Source organism: Chanos chanos, chromosome 7, assembly GCF_902362185.1.
Source record: "Chanos chanos chromosome 7, fChaCha1.1, whole genome shotgun sequence".
Taxonomy (NCBI): domain Eukaryota; kingdom Metazoa; phylum Chordata; class Actinopteri; order Gonorynchiformes; family Chanidae; genus Chanos; species Chanos chanos.
Window position 1 is genome coordinate 43,972,316 of NC_044501.1, and position 23,923 is coordinate 43,996,238.

The 23,923-nt window shown below is 40.1% G+C and overlaps 3 protein-coding genes across 3 annotated transcripts in view; all 3 read right to left on the minus strand.

The window, feature by feature from the left end:
* Positions 1-348: 348 nt before the first annotated feature.
* LOC115816443 (macrophage mannose receptor 1-like) lies at positions 349-3,903 on the minus strand. The gene is made up of 3 exons (XM_030779396.1): positions 3,804-3,903; positions 816-1,169; positions 349-728 (listed from the first exon to the last, which is right to left on the minus strand). The coding sequence occupies exons 1-3, from the start codon at positions 3,901-3,903 to the stop codon at positions 349-351; spliced, it is 834 nt and encodes a 277-aa protein (XP_030635256.1).
* A 4,453-nt stretch (positions 3,904-8,356) lies between these two features.
* Positions 8,357-16,939, minus strand: LOC115816444 (macrophage mannose receptor 1-like). The gene is made up of 5 exons (XM_030779397.1): positions 16,865-16,939; positions 11,653-11,773; positions 10,706-11,062; positions 8,502-8,861; positions 8,357-8,364 (listed from the first exon to the last, which is right to left on the minus strand). Exons 1-5 carry the CDS (start codon positions 16,937-16,939, stop codon positions 8,357-8,359), a joined length of 921 nt encoding a protein of 306 aa, XP_030635257.1.
* Positions 16,940-20,289: 3,350 nt separating this feature from the next.
* Positions 20,290-23,923, minus strand: part of LOC115816445 (macrophage mannose receptor 1-like) — a 3,693-nt gene continuing 59 nt past the window's right edge. Inside the window, exons 2-5 of the mRNA XM_030779398.1 lie at positions 22,771-23,160; positions 21,807-22,178; positions 20,464-20,829; positions 20,290-20,297 (exon numbers count right to left, since the gene is read on the minus strand). Of these exons, the coding sequence (XP_030635258.1) occupies positions 20,290-20,297; positions 20,464-20,829; positions 21,807-22,178; positions 22,771-23,160 (1,136 nt within the window). The remainder of the gene's footprint in view (positions 20,298-20,463; positions 20,830-21,806; positions 22,179-22,770; positions 23,161-23,923) is intronic.

Consider the following 23,923-nt stretch of genomic DNA (forward strand, 5'->3'; position numbering starts at 1 on the left):
TGAGTTTTCCTTGAAAGCAAAAAGATTAATGAAAGAATTATTCAAACTATGAATGACATAACATTAGTGCTTTAAGATTAACAGTAAATACAACAAAAAAATTGAACGATGGCAAAATAAGTAAAAATGTTGAACTGTTTACAGAAAAACAATTAAAAGGTCAGACCTGCATTTTCCCAGTGAAATATCCCAGTTAATATCTATATAAATGCAGTAATTCAGATTCAAACATGCAGTGCTGGTGGTCTCTGGCAGCATCTAGTCTTCATTATGATAAAAGACACAGAAAGAAAACATTTGGTTACACTTTCTCCTCAGGACAATCAAACCAGTTTCTCTGTCTGGTAATTATCTGATACTCGTACTTTCGTAGTTGCTACAGATGAAGTTGAGTCTCTCGGTCTCAGGCAGGCTGACCCACTGTTTGACTCCTCCAGACTCCACTGCTCCTGTTCTTAGCACCTTCTCACAGTCCTCTGCTCCGATTCCACTGCCTAGAGCCCAGTTGTGGTAGCAGACATCCTCTCCACTCACCCAAAACCAGAGGCGCAGGGTGCAGGAATGACGTAAGCCCAGCCACACATGAGCAGTGGAGGCCTTTTCAACCCTCTTCATCACCCACTTCTGAATCTTCTCTGAGTGAACTGAGACCAGGTCCACATGATTCACTTTGCGGTAATTACGAGCTTCTCTCCAGGTCAGAGTTTCATTGATCAGGATCAGCTTGTCTGTGACAAAATACAGACCATGCATATTGCATTTAAAGTAATGTAAAAAAAAATCCTCATTCAGAAGTTTACAAAGAATCAGCTCACCTTCATCGCAAACAAATGGTTTTTTAGTGCCACATGGAAGGTCATGCCATTGTCCCAGTTCATCGCCGGTTACCAGCATGACAGCACAGTTCTCAATACCCACATTATTATCAGGTTGTCCAGGTGCCCAGTTTCTGAATGAGGATTTACTCTGATCTGACCATTTCCATGAGTCCATGAACATGCCAATCCAGGCAGAGACACTGTCCTTTATCAAACTCCTTATCATGTTATTCTCAGTCTGGTTCCTCACACTGACCAGGTCTGTATGATGTTCTCTGCAGTAGCTCTGAGCTTCTCTCCAGGTTTTGGTCTCAGTAATCACTATGTACCTCCCACTGCTGACGTTTTCCTCTGGAAGACAAACATTTTACTAATCTCTCTGATCCTTACACCACATTATGATTTTTACAGTCATGATTGAGTTTATTATAAACTACATCATTTATAAATGGGTTTTAACTTCTTTTTTTTCTGTAAGACAAGATTGATTGCACAAACATATAACCACAACATAGACTTTCCGATGACATTGAATTTTGGTTCTCTTTTGATTGTCCTGTTAACTCGTCTCTCTTTTGGTCAAAAAACTGAATTTCATGGCAAAAAAAGTGTAAAAATAATATGTGTAGTTTCACCAATAAAGCAATCTAATCACCATCATAACACATGGAGAAAAGTTCCTCATGAAAACTTAATTTCATGGCAAGAAAACTGCAATTCTTATTTGATTTGACCAAATGGAGTAATGCATAAAGAGTAATCACCATCATAACACACAGACATTATCTCCTTATTACACAGTACATTATTCCATTGTCCGTCACTAAACATCTCAGTACATTTCTCAGTCTCGAGATTATTTGGCTCTCCTGGGTGCCAGTTTGTAAACTCCATTTCTCCCTCTCTGTAGAATGCTGGATCTCCCAGAGACCACTGCCACCTCATATCACCACTCTTCTCCAGTCCAATCCAAACACGCTCAACATCTCCTTTAACAGTTTTAATCAGCTCCTCTGTGTCCTCTTGGTTGTCAGTAGTGGCCAGGTCAGTGTAGTGCTCTCTGCAGTGTGTCTGTGCTTCAGTCCAGGTCTTATTCACATTCACAAAGTGATACTGATGATTAACACATGCAGACAGCATGAAGAGTCCTGTACAGAACAGTGCAAACACACACTAACAAACTTAATGTCATTATGTCACTGTCATTGTGCAGTACATCATGAATTACTTTTTAGTCATTCACAGGCTGAAATATCACTGTGATATCTGCACCAGTGTTTGTTGTGTAATGATCACAGGAGGGGAGATTAATGATAAAAAGGTGACTGATAATGGTTGATGTGTACACTGTGTGCAGTGTTTATTAAAAGAACTTTCTTCAAGCTCTAATCCTGGGTGTATGCAAAATATTACAGCATTTATACAGTCTACAGATGCTTAATCCTTTATTATCCATGCTATTGATGAAATGCATTTCCCATATTATAGAAAGGCTCAATCATGAAAACCTAATAAGTTTTTGGTCTAGGACAGTTGGACTTATGTGGAAAACAGTGATGGTCATTTTAGTGGAACCTTAGGAAAAAATGCTTGCTCTCTCTCTCTCTCTCTCTCTCTCTCTCTCACACACACACACACACACACACACACACGCACACATACACACACACACACACACACACCTGTGTCTCTGTCTGTGTTCTCACTGCTTTCTGAACGTGTACAACAAAGACTACACTTTTCTCACATCTCTCTACTCAAAGACTCGATTCATGATCCGAATATTAATGCCCAGTAGGTATGGTCAGAAATATCCCATTGCACACACAAACATGCATGCACATGCAAATACACACGCGCACACACACACACACACACACACACACACACAAACACAAACACACATGCACACAAACACACACGCGCACACACATACACACACACACATGCACTGACCTGACAGAAGGAGAATTAAATGCATGATGTGAATCATCTCTGATGGATCTAAAAAACAGACAGATCCATTTTAGTACTGTCATTATAAACACGATACAAACACTGATGATAAAAAAGTAGTATTCAGAAGATTTTCTTATCTCTGAATGATCTATGATATAAACTGTATTATGAGGGATCTGTAGGTAAAATATGATTTTTGGTTGCTTCATTCACCTCTTAAAAGCATTTCAGTTTAAATGTTAATTTCCCAGCATTTCAGTCAAAAAAACATACATATGTCACTGCCGTACAACCTATTCTAGCATCGATAAAAGAGCGTCTACTTGAGTAGTTCTCTCTCTCTCTCTCTCTCTCTCTCTCTCTCTCTTCCCGCTGAGAGAGTGAGCTTGACTTACTGACTGGGGAATGTAAAGTAATATGATTCGTTTTGGTAACATAGGACGGACCGCTATGGCCTCCGAGGTAATTTCAGTTTTACTTTATTACCCTGTGTATATAGTCGCTAATTGCGAAGTTTTATTTTATTTTAGACCTCGGTTGTCAGCTGTTTTGCCTGCTGTTTTGCTTATTGTTCTGGCTAAATGTCCGAAACCACTGCTCTTTAGTTACCGGTGTGCCCGTTGTCTTTGTGTGTAGTTTATTGTTTTTTGTTGTTGTTCACTGTTTTTGCTTTACCGAACGCTTTGCCTTGTTGTTAAACTGTTCAGAAACTGCTGTTTGTCTGCGCTACCAGTTTTGCCTGGCCTCTAGGTAGCCAGGTACTTGTTCCTTTTGACTGTTCTTATCGGTGTTTTAAGAAAGCTATTTATAGAAATGAACTGTGTAGATAAGCCAGCTTTCTTTTATTTTATTCGCTCTAGGACTTTGCCTGGTTGGAGTGGTGGTTGGTTGTGCCGGCGGAGGGTGTCGGTTGTCCAGGAGGTTCCCTGCACTCACACTTCTGTCCACACTTGTGTGTTTGCTGTGTTACTTTTCACTGAACACTTTTGCACTTTATTTTGCAATGTGACTGATCTGCACGAGCACCCGTGGTGGTAGGTAACGGCCCCTTTGGTAAGTCCCTTAGCCACCCTCCGCAGCCGATGCCCTCACTCCTTCCTCCTAGCGCCTCCTGTTGGTAAACCATAACTATAGTCTCTATACTTTTTTCATTTTTTTAATGTACTGTTGGTTTTGATTCCGTTTACATCCTTTTACAATAATATAGTGTGCGAATAAACAATGACTTCATTATCATTATTCCTTGCAGCTCTTTACTGACTCAATAAAAGCTACTTTTTTTCTGAAAATCCAATCTCTGCATCCAATCACTGAGAAACCCTTTTCATTGTAACACCAGAGTGTAGAAACTTACTGTGTGAAAGTATATATTTTTTGATGAAAGGCCCAAGGTGGCGTAGTAAAGTGACCCATAAAACGAAGGGGGGGCGGGATATATAATTTATACATATATAGGTATGTAGAGATTTATTGTGTAAGAATAAGATGATTTTCTTTATTTTAAGGAAGAATAAGGAGAAGGAGATCACCTGAGAGGTGGTCGCATCTTCTCACTCTGCTCACTTTTTCCTGTTTAAAGAGGTTTTAATATCTGTAACAGTCCTCCTTTGTGGGACCCATTACATTTCTCACTGTAGCTTTAGATGACATGACCTGTCACTGTGTTTTGTAGATATGTGCATGGTCACGATTTTAGGTTCAGGGTGGTTTTTGCATCCATTTAAAAACTTTTACATTTAAAATCGAAATCCCTCCTTCTATACAGAGTCCATAGGCTCTGAAGAATCTGTTTCCCTCCATATGGTATTTTGAACTCATACGATCATGTGGTATTTTGAACTCAGACGATCATGCAGTATTGATCTACTATTGGTCACTTCTAATGCGACTGTCAGACAAGGTTACTGTTCGCGGTTACAATTCGTTGAAACGGCTTTAACCATCTGCAATACGAGAGCACCAGGACAATGCGTCATATAACAGCATTACAACGATCAATGTTTGTCACACATCAAAACTCTTTATCTGCAAATGTTGTAAATAAAAATGAAAAAAAAAAAAAGAATCCCTTATGCAGCTAATTAGAAGGTGAAGTCTTAATCGGACGAGAAAATGGTCGCAGTCCCTATGTTATTTCACATGCGCCGGTGACGTATTGTACTTTGATACTGATCTAACTACAGCTGTGTGCATGTCATGTGTTACCATTTTATGATAGCCTATTACTATCAGGAGTCATGTAAAGTATGAGACAGCAGACCCTACCTGTATATGAAGTCTGCGGTGTTTTCTGTCACTCTCTCTGTTAAGTCTCTGTCTGTGTTCTCACTGCTTTCTGAACGAGTGCAAAACAGAATGCCCTTTTCTCCCTTACCTCTATTCAAAGACCTTCCTGTTTCTCTCCGGTAAAGTATTTGAATACTGTTGCCTGGTACAATAATTCCATTGCATACACACACAGACATACACAGACATGCATTCACCTTCATTTCTAGGGAAACCCAGAAAAGGGAAGTGAACAAAAACCTACAGATGTTTGGTAATTTAATCATTTGCAAGAAAATATCAATAACAGTGCAGTGTTCCTGGTTAATTATAATGAGTCGATTGGATAAATAAGACAACTCACTCAGTGCTCATCTATCCCTGTTTTTCTTGAAGCAATAGAGGGTAACTGTTTATTTTTTCCAGTTAACATGATCCAAAAATTCCCTCTGTCCACTTTTTGTGGCTGTGTCTGCAAAAGACATGACTAGATCCAAGAGCGAAATCCAGGAGACTGTAAACATGTTTGGATTTTTATGTTTTATGCTTGAAGACTACAGTTGCTGAATGTCTAAAAGCAGCCGTCTTTTACTCGTGATGTGTCGTGTCGTGCGTTTTCTTGTTCAAAATACTGGAGTCTAAGCTTATCGTTGAATTATTTACTGGAACTATTTACACATATACATCTAAAGCAAGGTATTAATTTTCTGTACAATGTCTTTTGCGTTAAATTATTCTCACGACACATTCACGGTAAAAAAAAAAAATTGTGCTGCTCCAATCTCTTAAGTATGAGCTGCACCTGTGCCCAGCGCCGCATCAACAGGATCACGATAAGCTCTAAAGCTTGTCAAAATAAAAGTCCTCATGGAAGAATCATTTGTACAATATAAAGGCTGGCATTTAAATTAACCCAAAATACAATTAAATTAACAAATATCATTATGTCTCTCACAATGCTTTATCCTGAAATTTTACGATGTAATCGTTCAATAGCATGTCTGATCTGAGAAGTTACTACAGAATCAACATTAAAAAACAAAAAAACAAAACAAGACCCAACTGTAAAAGGCTTTATCCAGGCCCTGGATATTGTAATGAGTATTCAAATGCAGTGCTGAAGCTCACTGAGTGTGTGTGGGAAAGAGACACAGCAACAGACAGAGAGAGAGAGACGGAGAGAGAGAGAGAGAGAGAGAGAGAGAGAGAGAGAGGGATAGAGACAGAGAGAGAGAGAGAGAGTGGAGGGCAGGAGGAAGGATGAGAGGGACAGAGAGAGAGAGAAAGAGAGAGAGGGAGAGAGAGAGAGAGAGAGAGAGAGAGATCATTTTAATGTGTGGGCAAGAGAGCATATAAGCATAACCTTGTCAACACACGCAGAGCCCTGGGGTTTATATGGGTAAAGGAAATGATCCACTAGCCCCTGAGGCTTATGGGTAACTGCAGGGCGCATGTGGCGAGATCGGCATATAGGCGTGGCATTGCACCCTGTCGGGAATCATAACGGAGAGAGAGAGAGAAAGAGAGAGAGAGAGAGAATTACATGGAAAGAGAGAAAAACCAAGATGCAGGCATGTGCTGCTTTATTATTATAAAAAGCAAACAATAACTGGGAAAGGGAAATTAGAAACTGAGATTCGTAGTTCAATTTTTCTTTTGTTTTTTTTTTTTTTATTACAGTGACAAGATTGATTGAATGGTTAAATTAGGACAGGAAAACACATCCATAATATTTTTACATGCTACACATTTTCTTTTTTAAATTTCCTTGTTAAATACCATATATTTATAATTACTCTGAGACTAAAATCCTGCTGATAATGGAACTGAAGGATTACACATTGAAGGATTAGCATTACACAGACACAAAGGACACAGACAGGATGTACATACAGGATGCAGAGAATATTGTTATATCGAGTTGACCTGTGCAGCACTGTGTCATTCGGGATGTGTCAGCCCAATAAAAAATCATCGAGGAGATCCAACAGTCACACAGAAAAGATGATGGGTCTCTACCATGCCCAGTGTGCACAGGAGCCACATACTTTCATATTAATGAACTGGTTTTGTTGGGAGTATTGGGTATGAAACGTTTAAGTAACTGAATGTGAGAGACTGCAGGACTACTACCTGTGTTCTAATCACTGAGTCTCATTGGTCAGCGCAGGTTCACGTGGTGAGGTCACTGTAGGGTCATGTGCCCACTCTGTCCCACTGACAATGCTGAGGTCATAATGATGTCACTCTGTAAGTCTGTCTTTACAGAGCCATGCATATGTTGGTACCCTCCGGATAAACAATTGCCGTGTTTCTTCTTTTCGTCCTTTTGATATTCCGTGTCCCCCCCCCCTCTAACGTTACGCTGTATTTGTGTGCCTGAACCAGCATATTTGATTATAACTTATAAAACAGAAATGATACAACATATATCACAAACACTGCTACAGCCAGAGACACCCTAAAATGATATGGCATTTCAGACAGATTATCGCTTCTTGGGTAAAACTCACAATTATTTACCTTTGAACTTCATCCATCAAAAATGCTTGATTATGCTGAATTCAAACATGTTTTCCTTTTCTGAAAATAATACATTTGTACAGACAAAGTGTCCTCTGCCATAATCAGTTTTCCTCTTTTTATATTATATGAACATAGGTACAAAGCACATACACATGAGCCCCAGTGGAAGTATGGTGGAAGCATTCAGTTACATATTAGTGCATCCTGGTCGAGACAGTAGACCTTGTACAGAGACATACATACACTGGCCTTTACTCTAACCCTGACCTTCATCCTAAAATCTTTATTAACAATAGGTCATAAATTTTAATTTCTATAATCTGTTGATATGTATGTAAAATCCAAATGTGTACTGTTATGCTATTTTTGATGTGAGGCAAAAAAGGATTATTAACTTGATAAGCTTAAAAACGAGACAATTCTGACACGATTTAAATACAAGTTTTAATGGTGAAGTTTCAAATTAACACGCATATTAAGGGTCAGTTTCAAGGCATTCAGAAAAAACTACAGGATAATATTAAACTGTTTCTGCAAAAAAAAATAATGTGAATAGAATTCTGCAAAAAAGAAACATTTTATGTTTTATCTAAAATCAGTCGAGATCTTTAAAGAAATTGCATCATTAAACTACTCCCCAAAGTAAACTTAAGTAATCCTGAGTTTTATCATGCTTTTGAAACAAGGTGAATATATAGAGATACAAGACAAACAGATATGCACACACTCTTGTCTCTTCTGAAATGGAGCCCAAAGGTAAAAGGTCCAGTTGATCCTCAGTGATCTGTTCAGTCATCTACAATGAAATGAAGAGAAAACAAGAGGACGTCAGAGTGATTCTTATAACACACACACACACACACACACACACATACACACATACACACACCCACCCACACACACACACATGCACACATGCACATACACACACACCTTCATAGTTGCTGCAGATGAAGTTCAGTCTTGTATTCTCAGGAAGGCTGATCCATTGTTTGACTCTGGTCTCAACTGCTCCAGTTCTTCCTTCATTTACACACTCCTCCACCACAGTTCCATTCCCTGGAGCCCAGTTCTGGTAGCAGGGAGATTCTCCACTCACCCAAAACCAGAAGCCCAGAGAGCAGCTGTAACGTAAGCCCAGCCACACATGAGCAGTGGAGGCCTTTTCAGACACCGCTTTCACCTTGTTCTGGATCTTCTCTGAGTGAACTGAGACCAGGTCCACATAATGCTCTCTGCAGTGATTCAGAGCTTCACTCCAGGTCAGAGTCTCATTGATCAGGATCAGCTTGTCTACAAATAGTGTAATAAGCTATAATCAGGGTTGGGTAGTGACAGATTCCATTTAATCGGAATCACAAAAAAAAACTATAATTAGTTCAGATCACATTTGAAAAAAATGTACAATTAGATTATAGTTACATTGCCAAGGATTACTTGATTACATTTTTGATTACATCTTTAAAATATGTTTTGAAATCAAAATGAGCATTTTGAGTAAGTGCTCCTCTTGCATTACAATAGCAAGCTCCTCCCTGTGGCCTTTGATTAAAAAACATCAGCAAGAAAAACCTCAACAAAAGAAGCAACACAGTAAACCTGTAGACATTTATGCCAGCGTGTTTTTGTGAGGGTAATTTGATTTGACCAATTCGAAATGCCAAATATATTCTACTGTATATCAAAGTAAGTTACTCCTCTGAGTTTGCCAGGTTGCCAGTTTTTTTCAATGGTGACTTAATTAATATTTGTTTTTGTTTTTTAATGATGAGTTATGCATAATGGAGTTTTTTTATTCTTGGCTTTGTCCCCTGCCCTGTGGCCCCTGGCCCTGTTTACCCTGCGTGGCCCTGCTCCTCCTGCACCTTCCACAGTCATTAACTCTACTGCACTAATGCATCTATGCACTGCAATTTTTTTTTAAAAAATTGCGTTATTAACTCCTGATACCCCACTAATGCCCCCCCCCCCCATCTTCTGTGTGTGTGTGTGTGTGTGTGTGTGTGTGTGTGTGTGTCTTATATGCTTGAGTATGAATGCCTTGTGTGAGTGTGACTGTCTTCCTCCCAGGTGTGCCCCGCCCTCTCCATCCTCTTCATCCCTCCCCGTCATCCTCCTCATCATCACCATCCCCCTCGTCCTGCTTTTGTTATCTTTATGTTGTCTGCTGTAACTGGCCATGGTTTTGTTTGTTGTGGTCACATAAAGCCCTTTGAGACTTTAAACAGCGATGCTGGGCTCTAAATGAATGTTGCTGTTGTTGTTGTTTGTTTGTTTGTTGTTGTTGTTTTATTCTTTTTTATGTACATTGAAAATGGAAAATGAACATTTTGAGTAAGCGCTCCTCTTGCATTACAAGAGCAAAGTCCTCCATGTGGCCTTTGATTACAAAACAGCAGCAACAAAACCTTAAGCAAAAGGAACACCAGCCCACATGTTGCAGAATACACAAAGTAACTCAGAACAAGTAGCAAACCTCCTAATAGAAGAGCCTCATGGCTTTGTTTTGCTAGGAGAATGAAGCCATAGGACTCCTCTATTAGGAGGTTTACTACATGTTCTGAGTTAACTAACTCACTAACTGAGTTTTCACTAAACCCGCTTTCTGGAACACCCCCCTGTAGTTTCTGCCAATACTGTATTTGTAAGGGTAATTTGTTTTAACCAACTGTAAATGCTGAATATGCACAATGCATTTTATTTGCGTTGAAAATACTTTGAGATGTTGAAAGAGAAAAAAAAGAATATTTGTGGAGATCAAAGTTGTGTGCCTGTGTCCATTTTTTAGTATAAGGTGCAATATTTTCAATGTTTGATTTTGAAGTAATCCAAAAAATAATCCAAAAGTACCTAGATTAGATTACATTTTTTCTTTTGTCGTCCAATGGATTACATTACTAATTACAAAAATATCCATCCTATTTGTGTTCAGTAACTGATTACATTTCAGTAAGTACTCCTGGCTATAATATTATCAATGACAGCCCAAACATTGTAATTTTACAATAACATGAAAAAACTACTCTCTGAGTAACACAGAATTACTTCCGCTTTTGATCACAGCTATTCTCCGCATGAAATACATGGAATTACATCCAAGTAAATTACATTCAAAAATTCACAGAGAATCAGCTCACCTTCATAGCAAACAAAAGGCTTTTCATCACCACATGACGAATCATGCCATTGTCCCAGTTCATCGCCGGTTACCTGCATGACAGTACACTTCTCAATAACCTCATTATTATCAGGTTGTCCAGACGCCCAGTTTCTGAATGAGGAGTTACTCTGATCTGACCATTTCCATGAGTCCATGAACAGGCCGATCCGGGCATCGCTAGTGCTGTCGTTTATCAAACTCCATATCATGTGATTCTCAGTCTGGTTCCTCACACTGGCCAGGTCTGTATGATGTTCTCTGCAGTAGCTCTGAGCTTCTCTCCAGGTTTTGGTCTCCTTAATCACTATGTATCTGTCACTGCTGACGTTTTTCTCTGGAAGACAAACATTTTACTAATCTCTCTGATCCTTATACTTCATTGTGATTTTTACAGTCATGATTGAGTTTATTATAAACTACATCATTTTTAAATAGGTTTTATCTTCTTTTTTCTGTAAGAGAAATTTCATTGCATAAACATATAACCACAACACAGACTTTGACATTGAATTTTGGTTCTCTTTTGATTGTCCTGTTAACTCGTCTCTCTTTTGGTCAAAAAATTAATTTCATGGCAAGAAAAGTGTAAAAATAATATGTGTAGTTTCACCAATAAAGCAATCTAATCACCATCATAACACATGGAGAAAAGTTCCTCATTAAAACTTAATTTCATGGCAAGAAAACTGCAATTCATATATAATTTTACCAGTAAAGTAACGTATAAAGAGTAATCACCATTATAACACACAGAAATCTGATTGTGGTCACAAGGTTGATTATTCCATTGTCCATCCCGTCTCATCTCAGTACATTTCTCAGTCTCGAGATGATTTGGTTCTCCTGGGTGCCAGTTTGTAAACTCCATTTCTCCCTCTCTGTAGAATGTTGGATCTCCCAGAGACCACTGCCACCTCTCATCACCACTCTTCTCCAGTCCAATCCAAACACGCTCAACATCTCCTTTAACAGTTTTAATCAGCTCATCTGTGTCCTCTTGGTTGTCAATAGTGGCCAGGTCAGTGTAGTGTTCTCTGCAGTATGTCTGTGCTTCAGTCCAGGTCTTATTCACATTCACAAAGTGATACTGACGAGGAACACATGCAGACAGCATGAAGACTCCTGTACAGAACAATGTTAACAAGATTGTCATTTTTATTACTCATTCTACCTATGAAATGTGTGTCTGTATGAAATACATATTCATACAGACACAAACTCACACAATTTTAGATACAACACATTTACCAGAGTGAACCTTTTTTCCTAAGGTTCTGTTCCTGACAGAACTTTGGGAAAAAATGCTCTCTCTCTCTCTCTTTCACGGACATATGCGCAAATGCACTGACCTGAGAGAAGGAGGATGATATGTATGATGAGAATCATCTCTGATGGATCTAAATGACAGACAGGTCCATTTTAGTACTGTCATTATAAACACTGTACAAACACTGATGACAGCAAAGCAGCATCGTTGTTGCTGTAGTGTAAAATTCATTTCAGTACATGTTATGTGCTGTTAATGGAGGACTAATAGTCATTATATGATGTGTTGTTTTCTCTATTTCATTTATATTGAATTGCAGAGAAAAAAATATATGTCACACGTGTATGGACACACACACACACACACACACACACAACAACAACAACAACAACAACAACAGCAGCAGCAAATTCCACTTGTATTACGGCAAAAAGCAGCAGGGGAGGTGTGAGGTAGGACAGTAGGGAAATGATGTCTGTACATCAGATGGGAGAACAAGAAAAAAACACTGACAAAAAAATCGGGTCAAAAGCAAGAGGGGAAATGTAAAAAAAAAAAAAAAAAAAAAAAAAGGCAGTGGACACATATCAGATCATCAGTAAAGAATGGATGACTAGATGACTCCAGTTCATGTGAAAACTCTGAAGAGACGGCGGATGAAATGTGGATCTAACGGTTGGCGATTTTATAAATGCCAACTTTGGTGGCAAAACAAAAAGAATTTGTCCCAAAGCAAGGACTCTTAATCATTCTTGTGGATTTTGCAGTAATTAGTGTGTTTATTCAGTCAGGTAGCAATCAACAGCGAATATTCGAATATTCGGAGTCGGGGATGGGGCCGGGGCGAGGGCGGGCGAGGAGTGAGCATGACTCGGGATGGAAGGCGTAGCGCTGCAACACGTGTCTTTCGGTTTAGCTAAACGCATTAATATCTAAGGATGCTGTTATTCTCTTACAACCAGTTCTTCTCGACTCTCTCTCCGCTGTTAGGACATCATTTAAATGGTTCCGTCACCAAGCGTTCAGCCTTTTGTCCTTCCTTTAACGGCCAAGGTGAGCTGAGGTTTTACGTTTACTGCTGTGAGTGAGAGGGATGTCAGGTGCCAAAGCTGAGATGGTATGTATCGTAAAACCTCCAATGATAGCCCAGTCTCCAATAAATGCAGGCTTCTTATAATCTACGGTATGAGCGACCCTTTCAGTGAAATAAACTGCCTCAAATAAACGTAGAAGAAAATTATATAGGTGTTTATTCTTCGTGACTATAAAACGAAAGAGCAGTGGATTAAAATGCTTACAGTTGTCGTTTTTTGTGCCTAAAAACAGAATAGCAAAGGTTTTGAAAAGGTAGCCCTGTTGTTTCTCCAGGCTATGAAAAGGAATGCGCATGGGTTTAAAAAAACCAAAACAAAACAATAAAACAATGTGAGGTTGTCTTAGCGAATTCAGTTTGCCGTACGCATATCTGTTCACGAATTAGATTAAACATAAAGAATGGAAACAAGCTGTCTTTCGGATAAAGACAGCTTGCAGGAGTCTGAGGGCTTCAGGTGAAATAAACGCAAGGCTCTTAGTATTGCCAAGTCTTCCATGAACGCCGGTAAAATTGAGCAATTATAAAGCAAATAAATGCCTCTGTCTTTATTGGAAGAATACGTTGTTTCCACATTTGATTAATGCCATTAAAAACGCATAAATACAGCACAAGAATGTGCTGACAAAACGTATTTTACAGTTCGCCCTTATGCCGGGATCAGACTACACGATATTTTTGTCTTTCACGATCGCCACTATTAGTCGGATTAGGCAATCATAGTGCCATAAATTCTTGCCGTGTCTTGACCGATAGACTGGCAAGACTACAAGTATCATCATATTCTGCCTTCCAAAACCTTGTGCAAGTTTATAAATAGTCAGGGAGGAAGACTGTCATTAGTCCTGTTGGTCAACGTCAAGAAACATGTTGCAGGAGATGTCAGACTAGGCAGGACAATACAGAAAATTCTCACATGCTAGACTTTTCGCATCGTGTGTCGTGTTTCGTCGTGGAGCGTTCCAGACCTCACATCGCTGTTCTCAGATAATGGCACACTACAATGGGTAAAGACGCTAGTTCGTCGTTCCCGACGTTAATATTTGCCCGACGGTGGAAGTTTGTCTGCGACGACAAAATCTTATCAAAATCGGACTGAATTGATGTAGTCTGTAGTCGGCATTATTGATAGTCTACATTTAGCAAAAAAAAGGAATATTGGAATCCCAAAAATGAAAACCGAATATCTACCCAACGAACGAGAATATTCGAATATTCAGGACCAGCCTTATGTGAAGTCTACAAAAAAAAAAAAAAAAAAATTGAGATAGGCTTATATGCCTGCACATTAAAGTCACACACATACATACCACCGGCTGTCAGTGAGCAGAGGACCGACAGAAAACAAACCCTTCCTTTTAAATGTATGGTTCTGTAATGACTTTGGACTTACACAAATAAACAAGATTTCAATGCACTTGTTTACTGATGAGAACAAAATATTTACTGATGTAATTTAGGTGACGTGTCTTGACAGACACACTTTATCACAAGGGTAACTCTATGACAACAAGGTAAAATGAAAGCACAAACATTTCTGAATACACCACACTGTTAAAACAACAATGATAACAACAACAGCAACAACAATATCACAATGAGAGAACAATAAAACACAAAAGGTACTCCTGCAAAGCACACTGGGTAACCATGCTAATCTCTACATTAGGAGCCCGGTTCTCTAAATCTAGACCACTGCTCATGACCGAAGGGTTGCTGGTTCAATTCCCAGGACCCACATCCATGTCTGTGTGCCCTTGGGCAAGGCACTTAACCCTAATACCCCCCCCCCCCCCCCCCCCCCCCGGAATGCTGCCCACTGCTCTTGCGTCTGGTGTGTGTGTTCATGTGTGTAGGATGTGTCAAATGCAGAGGACAAATTCACTGCTCACTGTTCACTGTTAGGGCCGGTGAGGCCTGGTAGACAGAGAACCCAAAAGCAGACCTAGAGGACAGAACGTTATTTAACAGATGTTTAATGAAGTCCTTCTTTCCAAAAAAAAAAATCCAAAAGATAAAATCACAGTGATGGTACCGGTGGGCAGAGACAAAGGCGATAGTCAAAAACAGGCAGAGAAAGTCAGGCATGGAGAGTCAGAAAAACCAGGCAGAAGTTCCAAAAAGCACTAGGCAGAAACACAATCCAAAAACAGGCAGAGGTTAAAGGTAACATGAGCAAGGCAAAAAAAAAAAAAAAAACATGAAAATAGCGAGATAACCTGGCAAACTAGTGGGGAAACAGACAGGGCTTAAATGCAGTGGCTGATGAGGTAAATGACAGCAGGTGAGCGGGAACCAGGCAGGAAACAGGGTAAAACATGGACCGGAGCAGCCTGGAACAGACAGACAAGACATGCATGACAGGACACAAGGAAAACATGGATTAGGACCTCGAAGAGCAGGGTTGGACCGTGACAGTTCACAGTGTGTGCGCGCGTTCACAGAGATTTACAACTACAATTTACTTGGCTAAGAACTCATTGCCAGGTAGGTCAGCTGTTAGCTTCATCGATAAAGTTACGTTTAACCTGTTCCAGTTAATCCGCCTTAATTAACTATTCGCAGGATAATTAGGCCTAATACCAATCGCGTAAATAGAGTGAATGATTATCAATGTCATTTAGTGACAGAGTTACTGTTTTTTGCAATCGAGCTGAGGCTGGAGTGCCAAACTTTATTGTGCATATCACTCAACGCCGATGTACTTTAGCCTATAGATAAAAGATCCTGTCTTTTCTAACCTAAAAGTCAATAACTTCCCTTTTTTAAATTTGAATTTCGTAACACAAGAATGCTACAACGTAAGACACACCGAGGGATTAGTTTTCCAATACGTATTAAGATCATTGCCATCCTTGTTATACAATTTCACGCTGCAGCCTTAGCTATAGCACACATGCTTCAGACAATCCACGGTGTTTCGCGAGCATTTAAACGCCGGAATCTTGCAAATCAAACGAACGCATTTGACATTATTGTTCCCTGACGTCGGGCAAAGAGCGAAAAGCACAATTATCCACAAATTTCAAGAATAACAAATATAACAAATGGTGCACAGTTCCAGTAAAGAGAAATAAAACCATCACGACATGACACCGGTAATCATTTACTCTATTTACGCGACTGGTGTTGATTAGTCTGCGAATCGTTAGTTTTATTGTTAATCAAGCTATATTAACGGGAACAGGTTGAAACTAATCATAGATTTAAAGGCGAGGTTTGTTCCTCCTCTGTTTCCAGCTCAGCATCCATCACTCTCTCTCTCACACACACACACAAAATAAACAGGATCAAGCAATGTAAAAAATAAAATTGAACTACTACTGCTCCTACTACCACTACCGCTCCTTTGTCAGATCGAAACTAGGCTTAGACTGAGAGCGGTGAGCGTGACGAATGTCGCTACATGTTACATACTCTCTGTAAGGAAAAAAGAGAAAAGAACAGGTCTATTTCTGGTTACGTCTTCCCGCTGTATGCTTATTTCAGCCACTATAACCCATAACAAATTGCCAACATAAAGTGTCAACACCTTAACTCAACATTTGTGATACGCACAAGCACGACTGTATTACAGGTTATGAGGCAGTGTACTCAAACGTTTTGCACTTGACTGTCAAATCAACAGTGTGAGATACTTGACGAACCGCTAATCCATCTGTCCGAGACAACTGTCCATGCGGATTCAATTGGACTTCATAAAGTTACCAGTGACATTTTGTCACTGGTGCATTTTAAACGGCACGTTCCGTAAAGTATGAAACGGCAAATATTACCTGCGTTTGAAGGTCTCTGTTCAGTTGCCTCTCCGTCTTTGTCCTCGCTCCTTTCTGTACGTGTACAGCAATCATTTCACTTTTTAGCACCCTACTGTATAAAGACCCCATTCATTTTTCTCTCCAGGAAAATCATTTGATTCCCTGGTAGTTACATTGGTTTCAGACATTTGCATGAGGAGTACCAAGAACCACTTTTATGGGATGTATACACGCGCAGGGAAACACACACACACACAGAGAGAGAGAGAGAGAGAGCTGGCCTTATCCAAACAAACAAACAGCAACAACAACAAATATCGTACTTGCGTGACCTTTTAAAAAGTGACGTCACATCTGAAAAACATGTCTGATGACCCCTCATTTTCTCGTCTCCGGGTGGTATATTTTACTGTCATACTTGTTAATGTGCGGCCATTGTTAATAATATATGTAACGGTTATGTAGATGATTTGTCCTATGTCATTATCTCACGTTCTGTAAAGAAAGTTCCATTCTGTGTATGAAAGTTGTGTTCACTGTCACTCTCTGTGATCAGCTGTGTTTCTGTCCTCATGGCTGTATGACTGGCTGTATAACATCAGGGACCTCACTGTTCTACACTTGACTATACAACACATCTAAACATATTTTCATGAGAATATTTTCCCTCTGGACATGGTGAAAATTCCCCTTCCATTGACTTTGCATGAGGAGTAAAGATAACAACCTGCATGCTGATAGGATGCAAACACGCAGTGAACCCATACACACCCTAGCATAAAGAAACACAAACACACACACACACACACGCGCGCGCGCTTCTTCTCTCACCGCATCAGATTCTCTCTCTCCATCTCTCCGATTTAAGAATCAAATTGCAACGGTGTGTGAACTTCCTGATGACAGTTTTAAAAAGACTCAGACTAAAAAAAATATGTGTAATGCAAGTGGTTAAAGTAGCATCACCTGTTAACACAAATTGTGCCAAACTGAGCATATGCCAAACTGTGAATGCAATGATGAATAGAGGGCAAATCCATCTTTTTCGAGGTTTTCAAGGTTCCTGTGGTTTTGAAATGTGCGTGTTGTGTAGGGTGTCGAGTTCTTGGCGCGAAAGCCGGTAAATTCGAGATCTTAATTCACAGAGTTTTGGCTTTTCGTCCGGATCTAGAAGAAGACACAGCAGCGCACTCATTGAAATGTTGTGTAGTCAGTTCTTTCTCAGTCCTTGTTTTTGTTTTCATTCTTGTTTTTGTTTGTTTGTTTTTGTTTTTTTTGTATTTTACCTTAGGACTGTTAACATGACCAATGCATATGCAGCCATGTTAACTCTTCAAGTCCTTCATGGTGAGTTTAACTGAAGCACTTAAAACAAAGGCGAACGCTGTCGCTGTCCGTGGTGCTGAAACCATGCTGTGACTTGTCATGCAGCAGGAGAATTTTAGTTTGGAGTGGGTGTGGTTGTCCTATGTGTTACCACAGTACAGTCATGGGTAGATCAGACCAGAAACTGGACCAGAAACCTTTCATTTATTGCACCCTACATCACTGAACTGGACCAGAAACCTTTCATTAAGTGCACACTACATCACTGAACTGGACCAGAAACCTTTCTTTAAGTGCACACTACATCACTGAACTGGACCAGAAACCTTTCTTTAAGTGCACACTACATCACTGAACTGGACCAGAAACCATTCATTCAGTGCACACTACATCACTGAACTGGACCAGAAACCATTCATTCAGTGCACACTACATCACTGAACTGGACCAGAAACCTTTCATCAAGTGCACACTACATCACTGAACTGGACCAGAAACCTTTCTTTAAGTGCACACTACATCATTGAACTGGACCAGAAAGCTTTCATTAAGTGCACACTACATCACTGAACTGGACCAGAAAGCTTTCATTAAGTGCACACTACATCACTGAACTGGACCAGAAAGCTTTCATTAAGTGCACACTACATCACTGAACTGGACCAGAAACCATTCATTCAGTGCACACTACATCACTGAACTGGACCAGAAACCTTTCATTAAGTGTACACTACATCACTGAACTGGACCAGAAACCTTTCATTAAGTGCACACTACATCACTGAACTGGACCAGAAACCATTCATTCAGTGCACACTACATCACTGAACTGGACCAGAAACCATTCATTCAGTGCACACTACATCACTGAATTTAACGCATGGCTGTATTCAAAACGTTCTCTCCAGTTGCTCCCCACAACTGAATTTGGACATGAGACCATGTATATAATTTCCCTACAACATTGTGAAACACTTTGGTACACACACACACACACACACACACACACACACACACACACATTTACAGTGAGCCTCTTTTTTGACCACACTAGACTCTCTCTCCTGCAGACCGTAGAAAGACAGCAAAATGTAACCACTTCGGTCAGGTGTTCAGAAGAAAAAAAAAAACAAAAAACCCTACACTACCTAAAATACCTACATAAAAAAACTCTACATCTACACTTATTTATTTATCACTCTATATTTTCATTAAAAAAAACAACCACTTCCACTAAAGCCACTGATGTATTCTGTCATACAGCAGCGATTATCATTCTAGTCTGGCCGACCACCTTAAATGACATGTGTGCGCTAACCAGCTTTCTCATAATTAGTTTTAATTAGTGCCCACCCCCCCATACACACACAACCTTTCGCAGGGCTCCCAGTTTAGGTCAAGTGAGGTGATTTGTTGTTAAGCTGAGATCATCATGCAGTCACCACATCTGCTCACAGGTGTCCTTATTTACATAATCAAAACATGTGGTTTATTTACACTCACGGAGCAAAGAGCGTTTTGAAAATAACATCACATGCTGTTCATTACATAATGTTCATGGATCCAGTCATCATGACGCCAGAAATATGAGGCTTGGTTTTGTAAAGTTCAAGTTCAAGTTCAAGTTTATTTAGAGCCCAATATCACTGTTTACAGTCTCAAAGGGCTTTACAGGCCACAACAGTCAAATCAAAGTATGACGGCACCCCCTGACTTAATCCTCATTAGAAGAATGATCTTTTATTTTTTTCAAAAACAAGAATCAGGCAGGAGTCAGGAAACAGAACAGAACCATACAGACACTTATACATATACATATAAAATATACATATTTAGAAAGAAATGAAGGAACAAAGCATTTGGTTTAGGTGTAAATTTAGATTTTACATGACTAATATAGAGCACAGTAAGTAATTTTTTGTTATTTTTTTGGCAAAGAGATAGATTGTTGTGATCAGTTCTGGAGAAACAAACATTTTAAGCCTCAGTCTAAAGGAAATGAGTCCTGAAGGAAATGAAAATGTTTATTATCAAAACTATGAGGAAGTACTTATAACATATAGGAATCTTAACCCAGTTGCTCCAGCGACGATCCAGGTGGTCCACCAGTTCTCTGACTAGTTTTCTAGGTGACAAAAAAGACAGTGTTATCATTTGTACCTGCACACATATTCTCTCTCTTTCTCTCTCTCTCTCTCTCTCTCTCATGCACGCACGCACACACACACACATGCACGCACACACACACACACACACACTCTCACACACACAGAGACACATACGTGACATACCATCATAGTTGCTGCAGATGAAATTGAGTCTCCCTGTCTCAGGTGAGCTGACCCAACGTTTGTTCCCTCCAGACTCTATGGCTCCTGTCTTGACAACACCGCCACATTCCTCCTCTCCACTTGTGTTGTTCCCTGGAGCCCAGTTCTGGTAGCATAAGAAATCTCCACTGACCCAATACCAGACGTCAAAGCTACACAAGTAGCGAAGGCCCAGCCACACATGAATAGTGGAGGCCTTTTCAACCACCTCCATCACCCACTTCTGAATCTTCTCTGAGTGAACTGAGACCAGGTCCACATGATGCTCTCTGCAGTAATTCAGAGCTTCTCTCCAGGTCAGGGACTTATTGATCAGGATCAGTTTATCTAGACAACAGACAGTAAGGGGAAAAAAAAAAGAAATTTTGACAAAGTCTCCTGTATTCTTCAACAGCAGCACGTAATCAAACTGTCACATCAGGAATTATCAGGACTTATTTACCTACTCATATCCTGGACTAAACACGCTCTACCCCACCCAGTCACCTTACTTTTAATCCATATACAGCGTCTACCCTGGACACCAACATCTAACACTTGAACACTTAAATACCGAGCCTCCTGGTCATTTGTTTACCATTCCTATCCTAATCGTGTTCGCTTTGGACACTGTAAACACCCAACCTGTTCCGCTCTTTTCTTTATTGACAAACATCTTGGCTCTTTGCACCTTTTTCACTACATGTACAGTTTGTGCTCTTTTGTTGTTGGTTGTGCTCAAAATATTGCTCACCACTATTTTTTACACTTTAGTATATTATATTTATTGTATTCGTCATCTCAGCCATGGTCTAAAGGTTTGAGACTTGGGCTTGTGACTGGAGGGTTGCTGGTTTGATTCCCAGGCCCAACATCCATGGCTGTGTGCCCTTGAGCAAGGCACTTAACCCTAATGCTCCCTGGGCACAGAGGAATGCTGCCCACTGCTCCTGCGTCTGGTGTGTGTTCACTACTGGTGTGTTGGATTGGTTAAATGCAGAGAACAAGCTCACTGTTCACAGTGTGTGTGCAATCAACATCTCGTATTTTTTATCTATACTTCTTCACCTGTCTTTCCTCCTTTCCGCTGCTGTTAACACCCACATTTCCCCACCTGGGGATTGATAAAGTGTTATCTTATCTTATCTTGAAGGAAATCTCTTAACCATAAGTATTGAGAAGATCACCTCACAGTTGCGGCAGACACTTCAAATCACCGTGGTCTTCCACATCTTTCACCCAAACTACAGCCTGGTTATCACCTCTCATTGATTTTCACAGAGATGTTCATATTAAAAATCAATACTAGACCGCTGTGAGCTCACCATCGCTACAGACGAATGGCCGCTTCACGTGACATCCCAGATCTCCCCATTTCCCTGAGTTTTTGCCGGTAACCCATACCACTGCACATCTCTCATTCTTCCGCTGCTGAGGTTGGTTTGATGCCCAGTTTCTAAATGATGAGGTACTCCCATCTGACCACCTCCACGAGTCTCTGAACAGGCCAGTCCAGACAGCATTTTTAATGAACCAGGTCAAAAAAGTTCTTTTTATATGTGTTTTTATCTTCTCATTCTCAGTCTTGTTCCTCACACTGACTAAGTCTGTGTGTTTCTCTCTGCAATATCTTTGAGCCTCTCTCCAGGTTTTTTTCTCAGAAACAAATATGTATCTCTCACTGTTCTTCTTGTTTTCTGTAAGACAGTCAGGAAAACGAGGAAATCAAATTAGAAAATCATGTTTTTGACTTTTTTGTTTTTAAACTGGCCAAATAACACAAACACACACACACACACGTGCGCGCACACACACAGACACACACCACACACCACACACAAACATGCATGCATGCATGCACACACGCACAACACTTTAATTTACAATTGTCTACAATAGGAGCACTGCTTAGAAATCTTAACAAACAGACCAATAGGTCAAGTTCAACATACTGAAAAGGAGCAGTTGCAAGAATGTATAAATCCTTTAAACACACACACACAGACACACACACACACGCATATGCATGCATGCACACACACACACTTTAACTTACCGTCATAACACACACACACACACAGACACACACACACGCATATACATGCATGCACACACACACTTTAACTTACCGTCATAACACACACTCACAGACACACACACACACTTTAACTTACCGTCATAACACACACACACACACACACACACACACAGACACACACACACAGACACACAGACACACACAGACACACAGACACACACACACACACACACACACACACTTTAACTTACCGTCATAACACACAGATGAACGTTTGACTGAACACGTCTCATCATTCCACCGTCCGTTATCTGTCATTTCACCACAGTCCTCAGATCCACCCAGAAAATTATTTGGTTCTCCTTGGTTCCAGTTTGTAAACCCCATTTCTCCCTCTCTGTAGACTGCTGGATCTCCCAGAGACCACTGCCACCTCATATCACCACTCTTCTCCAGTCCAATCCAAACACGCTCAACATCTCCTTTAACAGTTTTAATCAGCTCCTCTGTGTCCTCTTGGTTGTCAATAGTGACCAGGTCAGTGTAGTGCTCTCTGCAGTATGTCTGTGCTTCAGTCCAGGTCTTCTTCACATTCACAAAGTGATACTGATGAGGAACACATGCAGACAGCATGAAGAGTCCTGTACAGAACAGTGCAAACACACACTAACAAACTTAATGTCATTTAGTCACTACAGTCATTGTGCAGCACATCATGAATTACTTTTTAGTCATTCATAGGCTGAAATATCACTGTGATATCTGCACCGGTGTTTGTTGTGTAATGATCACAGGAGGGGAGATTAATGATAAAAAGATGACCAATAATGGTGGATATGTACACTGTGTGCAGTGTTTATTAAAAGCACTTTCTTTAAGCTCTAATCCTGGGTGTATGCAAAATATTACAGCATTTATACAGTCTACAGATGCTTAATCCTTTATTATCCACGCTATTGATGAAATGCATTTCCCATATTATAGAAAGGCTCAATCATGAAAACCTAATAAGTTTTTGGTCTAGGACAGTTGGACTTATGTGGAAAACAATGATGGTCATTCTGAGTTCATTTAAGTGGAACCTTAGGAAGAAATGCTTACTCTCTCTCTCTCTCTCTCTCTCTCTCACACACACACACACACACGCACGCACACATACACACACAAACACACCTGTGTCTCTGTCTGTGTTCTCACTGCTTTCTGAACGTGTACAACAAAGACTACACTTTTCTCACATCTCTCTATTCAAAGACTCTATTCATGATTCTCTCCAGTAAATGATTTGAATATTAATGCCCAATAGGTACGGTCAGAAATATCCCATTGCACACACAAACATGCATGCACATACAAACACACACGCGCACACACACACACACACACACACACACACACACACAC

Excerpts from the sequence above, each read along its gene's own strand:
- LOC115816443 (XM_030779396.1), bottom strand. The coding sequence starts at position 3,903 with ATGGTTTACCAACAGGAGGCGCTAGGAGGAAGGAGTGAGGGCATCGGC. Across the intron at positions 1,170-3,803 it reads GCCGTTACCTACCACCACGG|AGGAAAACGTCAGCAGTGGG; the intron begins GTGCTCGTGCAG and ends TTTGTCTTCCAG. Across the intron at positions 729-815 it reads ACCATTTGTTTGCGATGAAG|ACAAGCTGATCCTGATCAAT; the intron begins GTGAGCTGATTC and ends ATTTTGTCACAG.
- LOC115816444 (XM_030779397.1), bottom strand. The coding sequence starts at position 16,939 with ATGATTGCTGTACACGTACAGAAAGGAGCGAGGACAAAGACGGAGAGG. Across the intron at positions 11,774-16,864 it reads ACAGAGACCTTCAAACGCAG|ACATACTGCAGAGAACACTA; the intron begins GTAATATTTGCC and ends ACTGAAGCACAG. Across the intron at positions 8,862-10,705 it reads GCCTTTTGTTTGCTATGAAG|ACAAGCTGATCCTGATCAAT; the intron begins GTGAGCTGATTC and ends CACTATTTGTAG.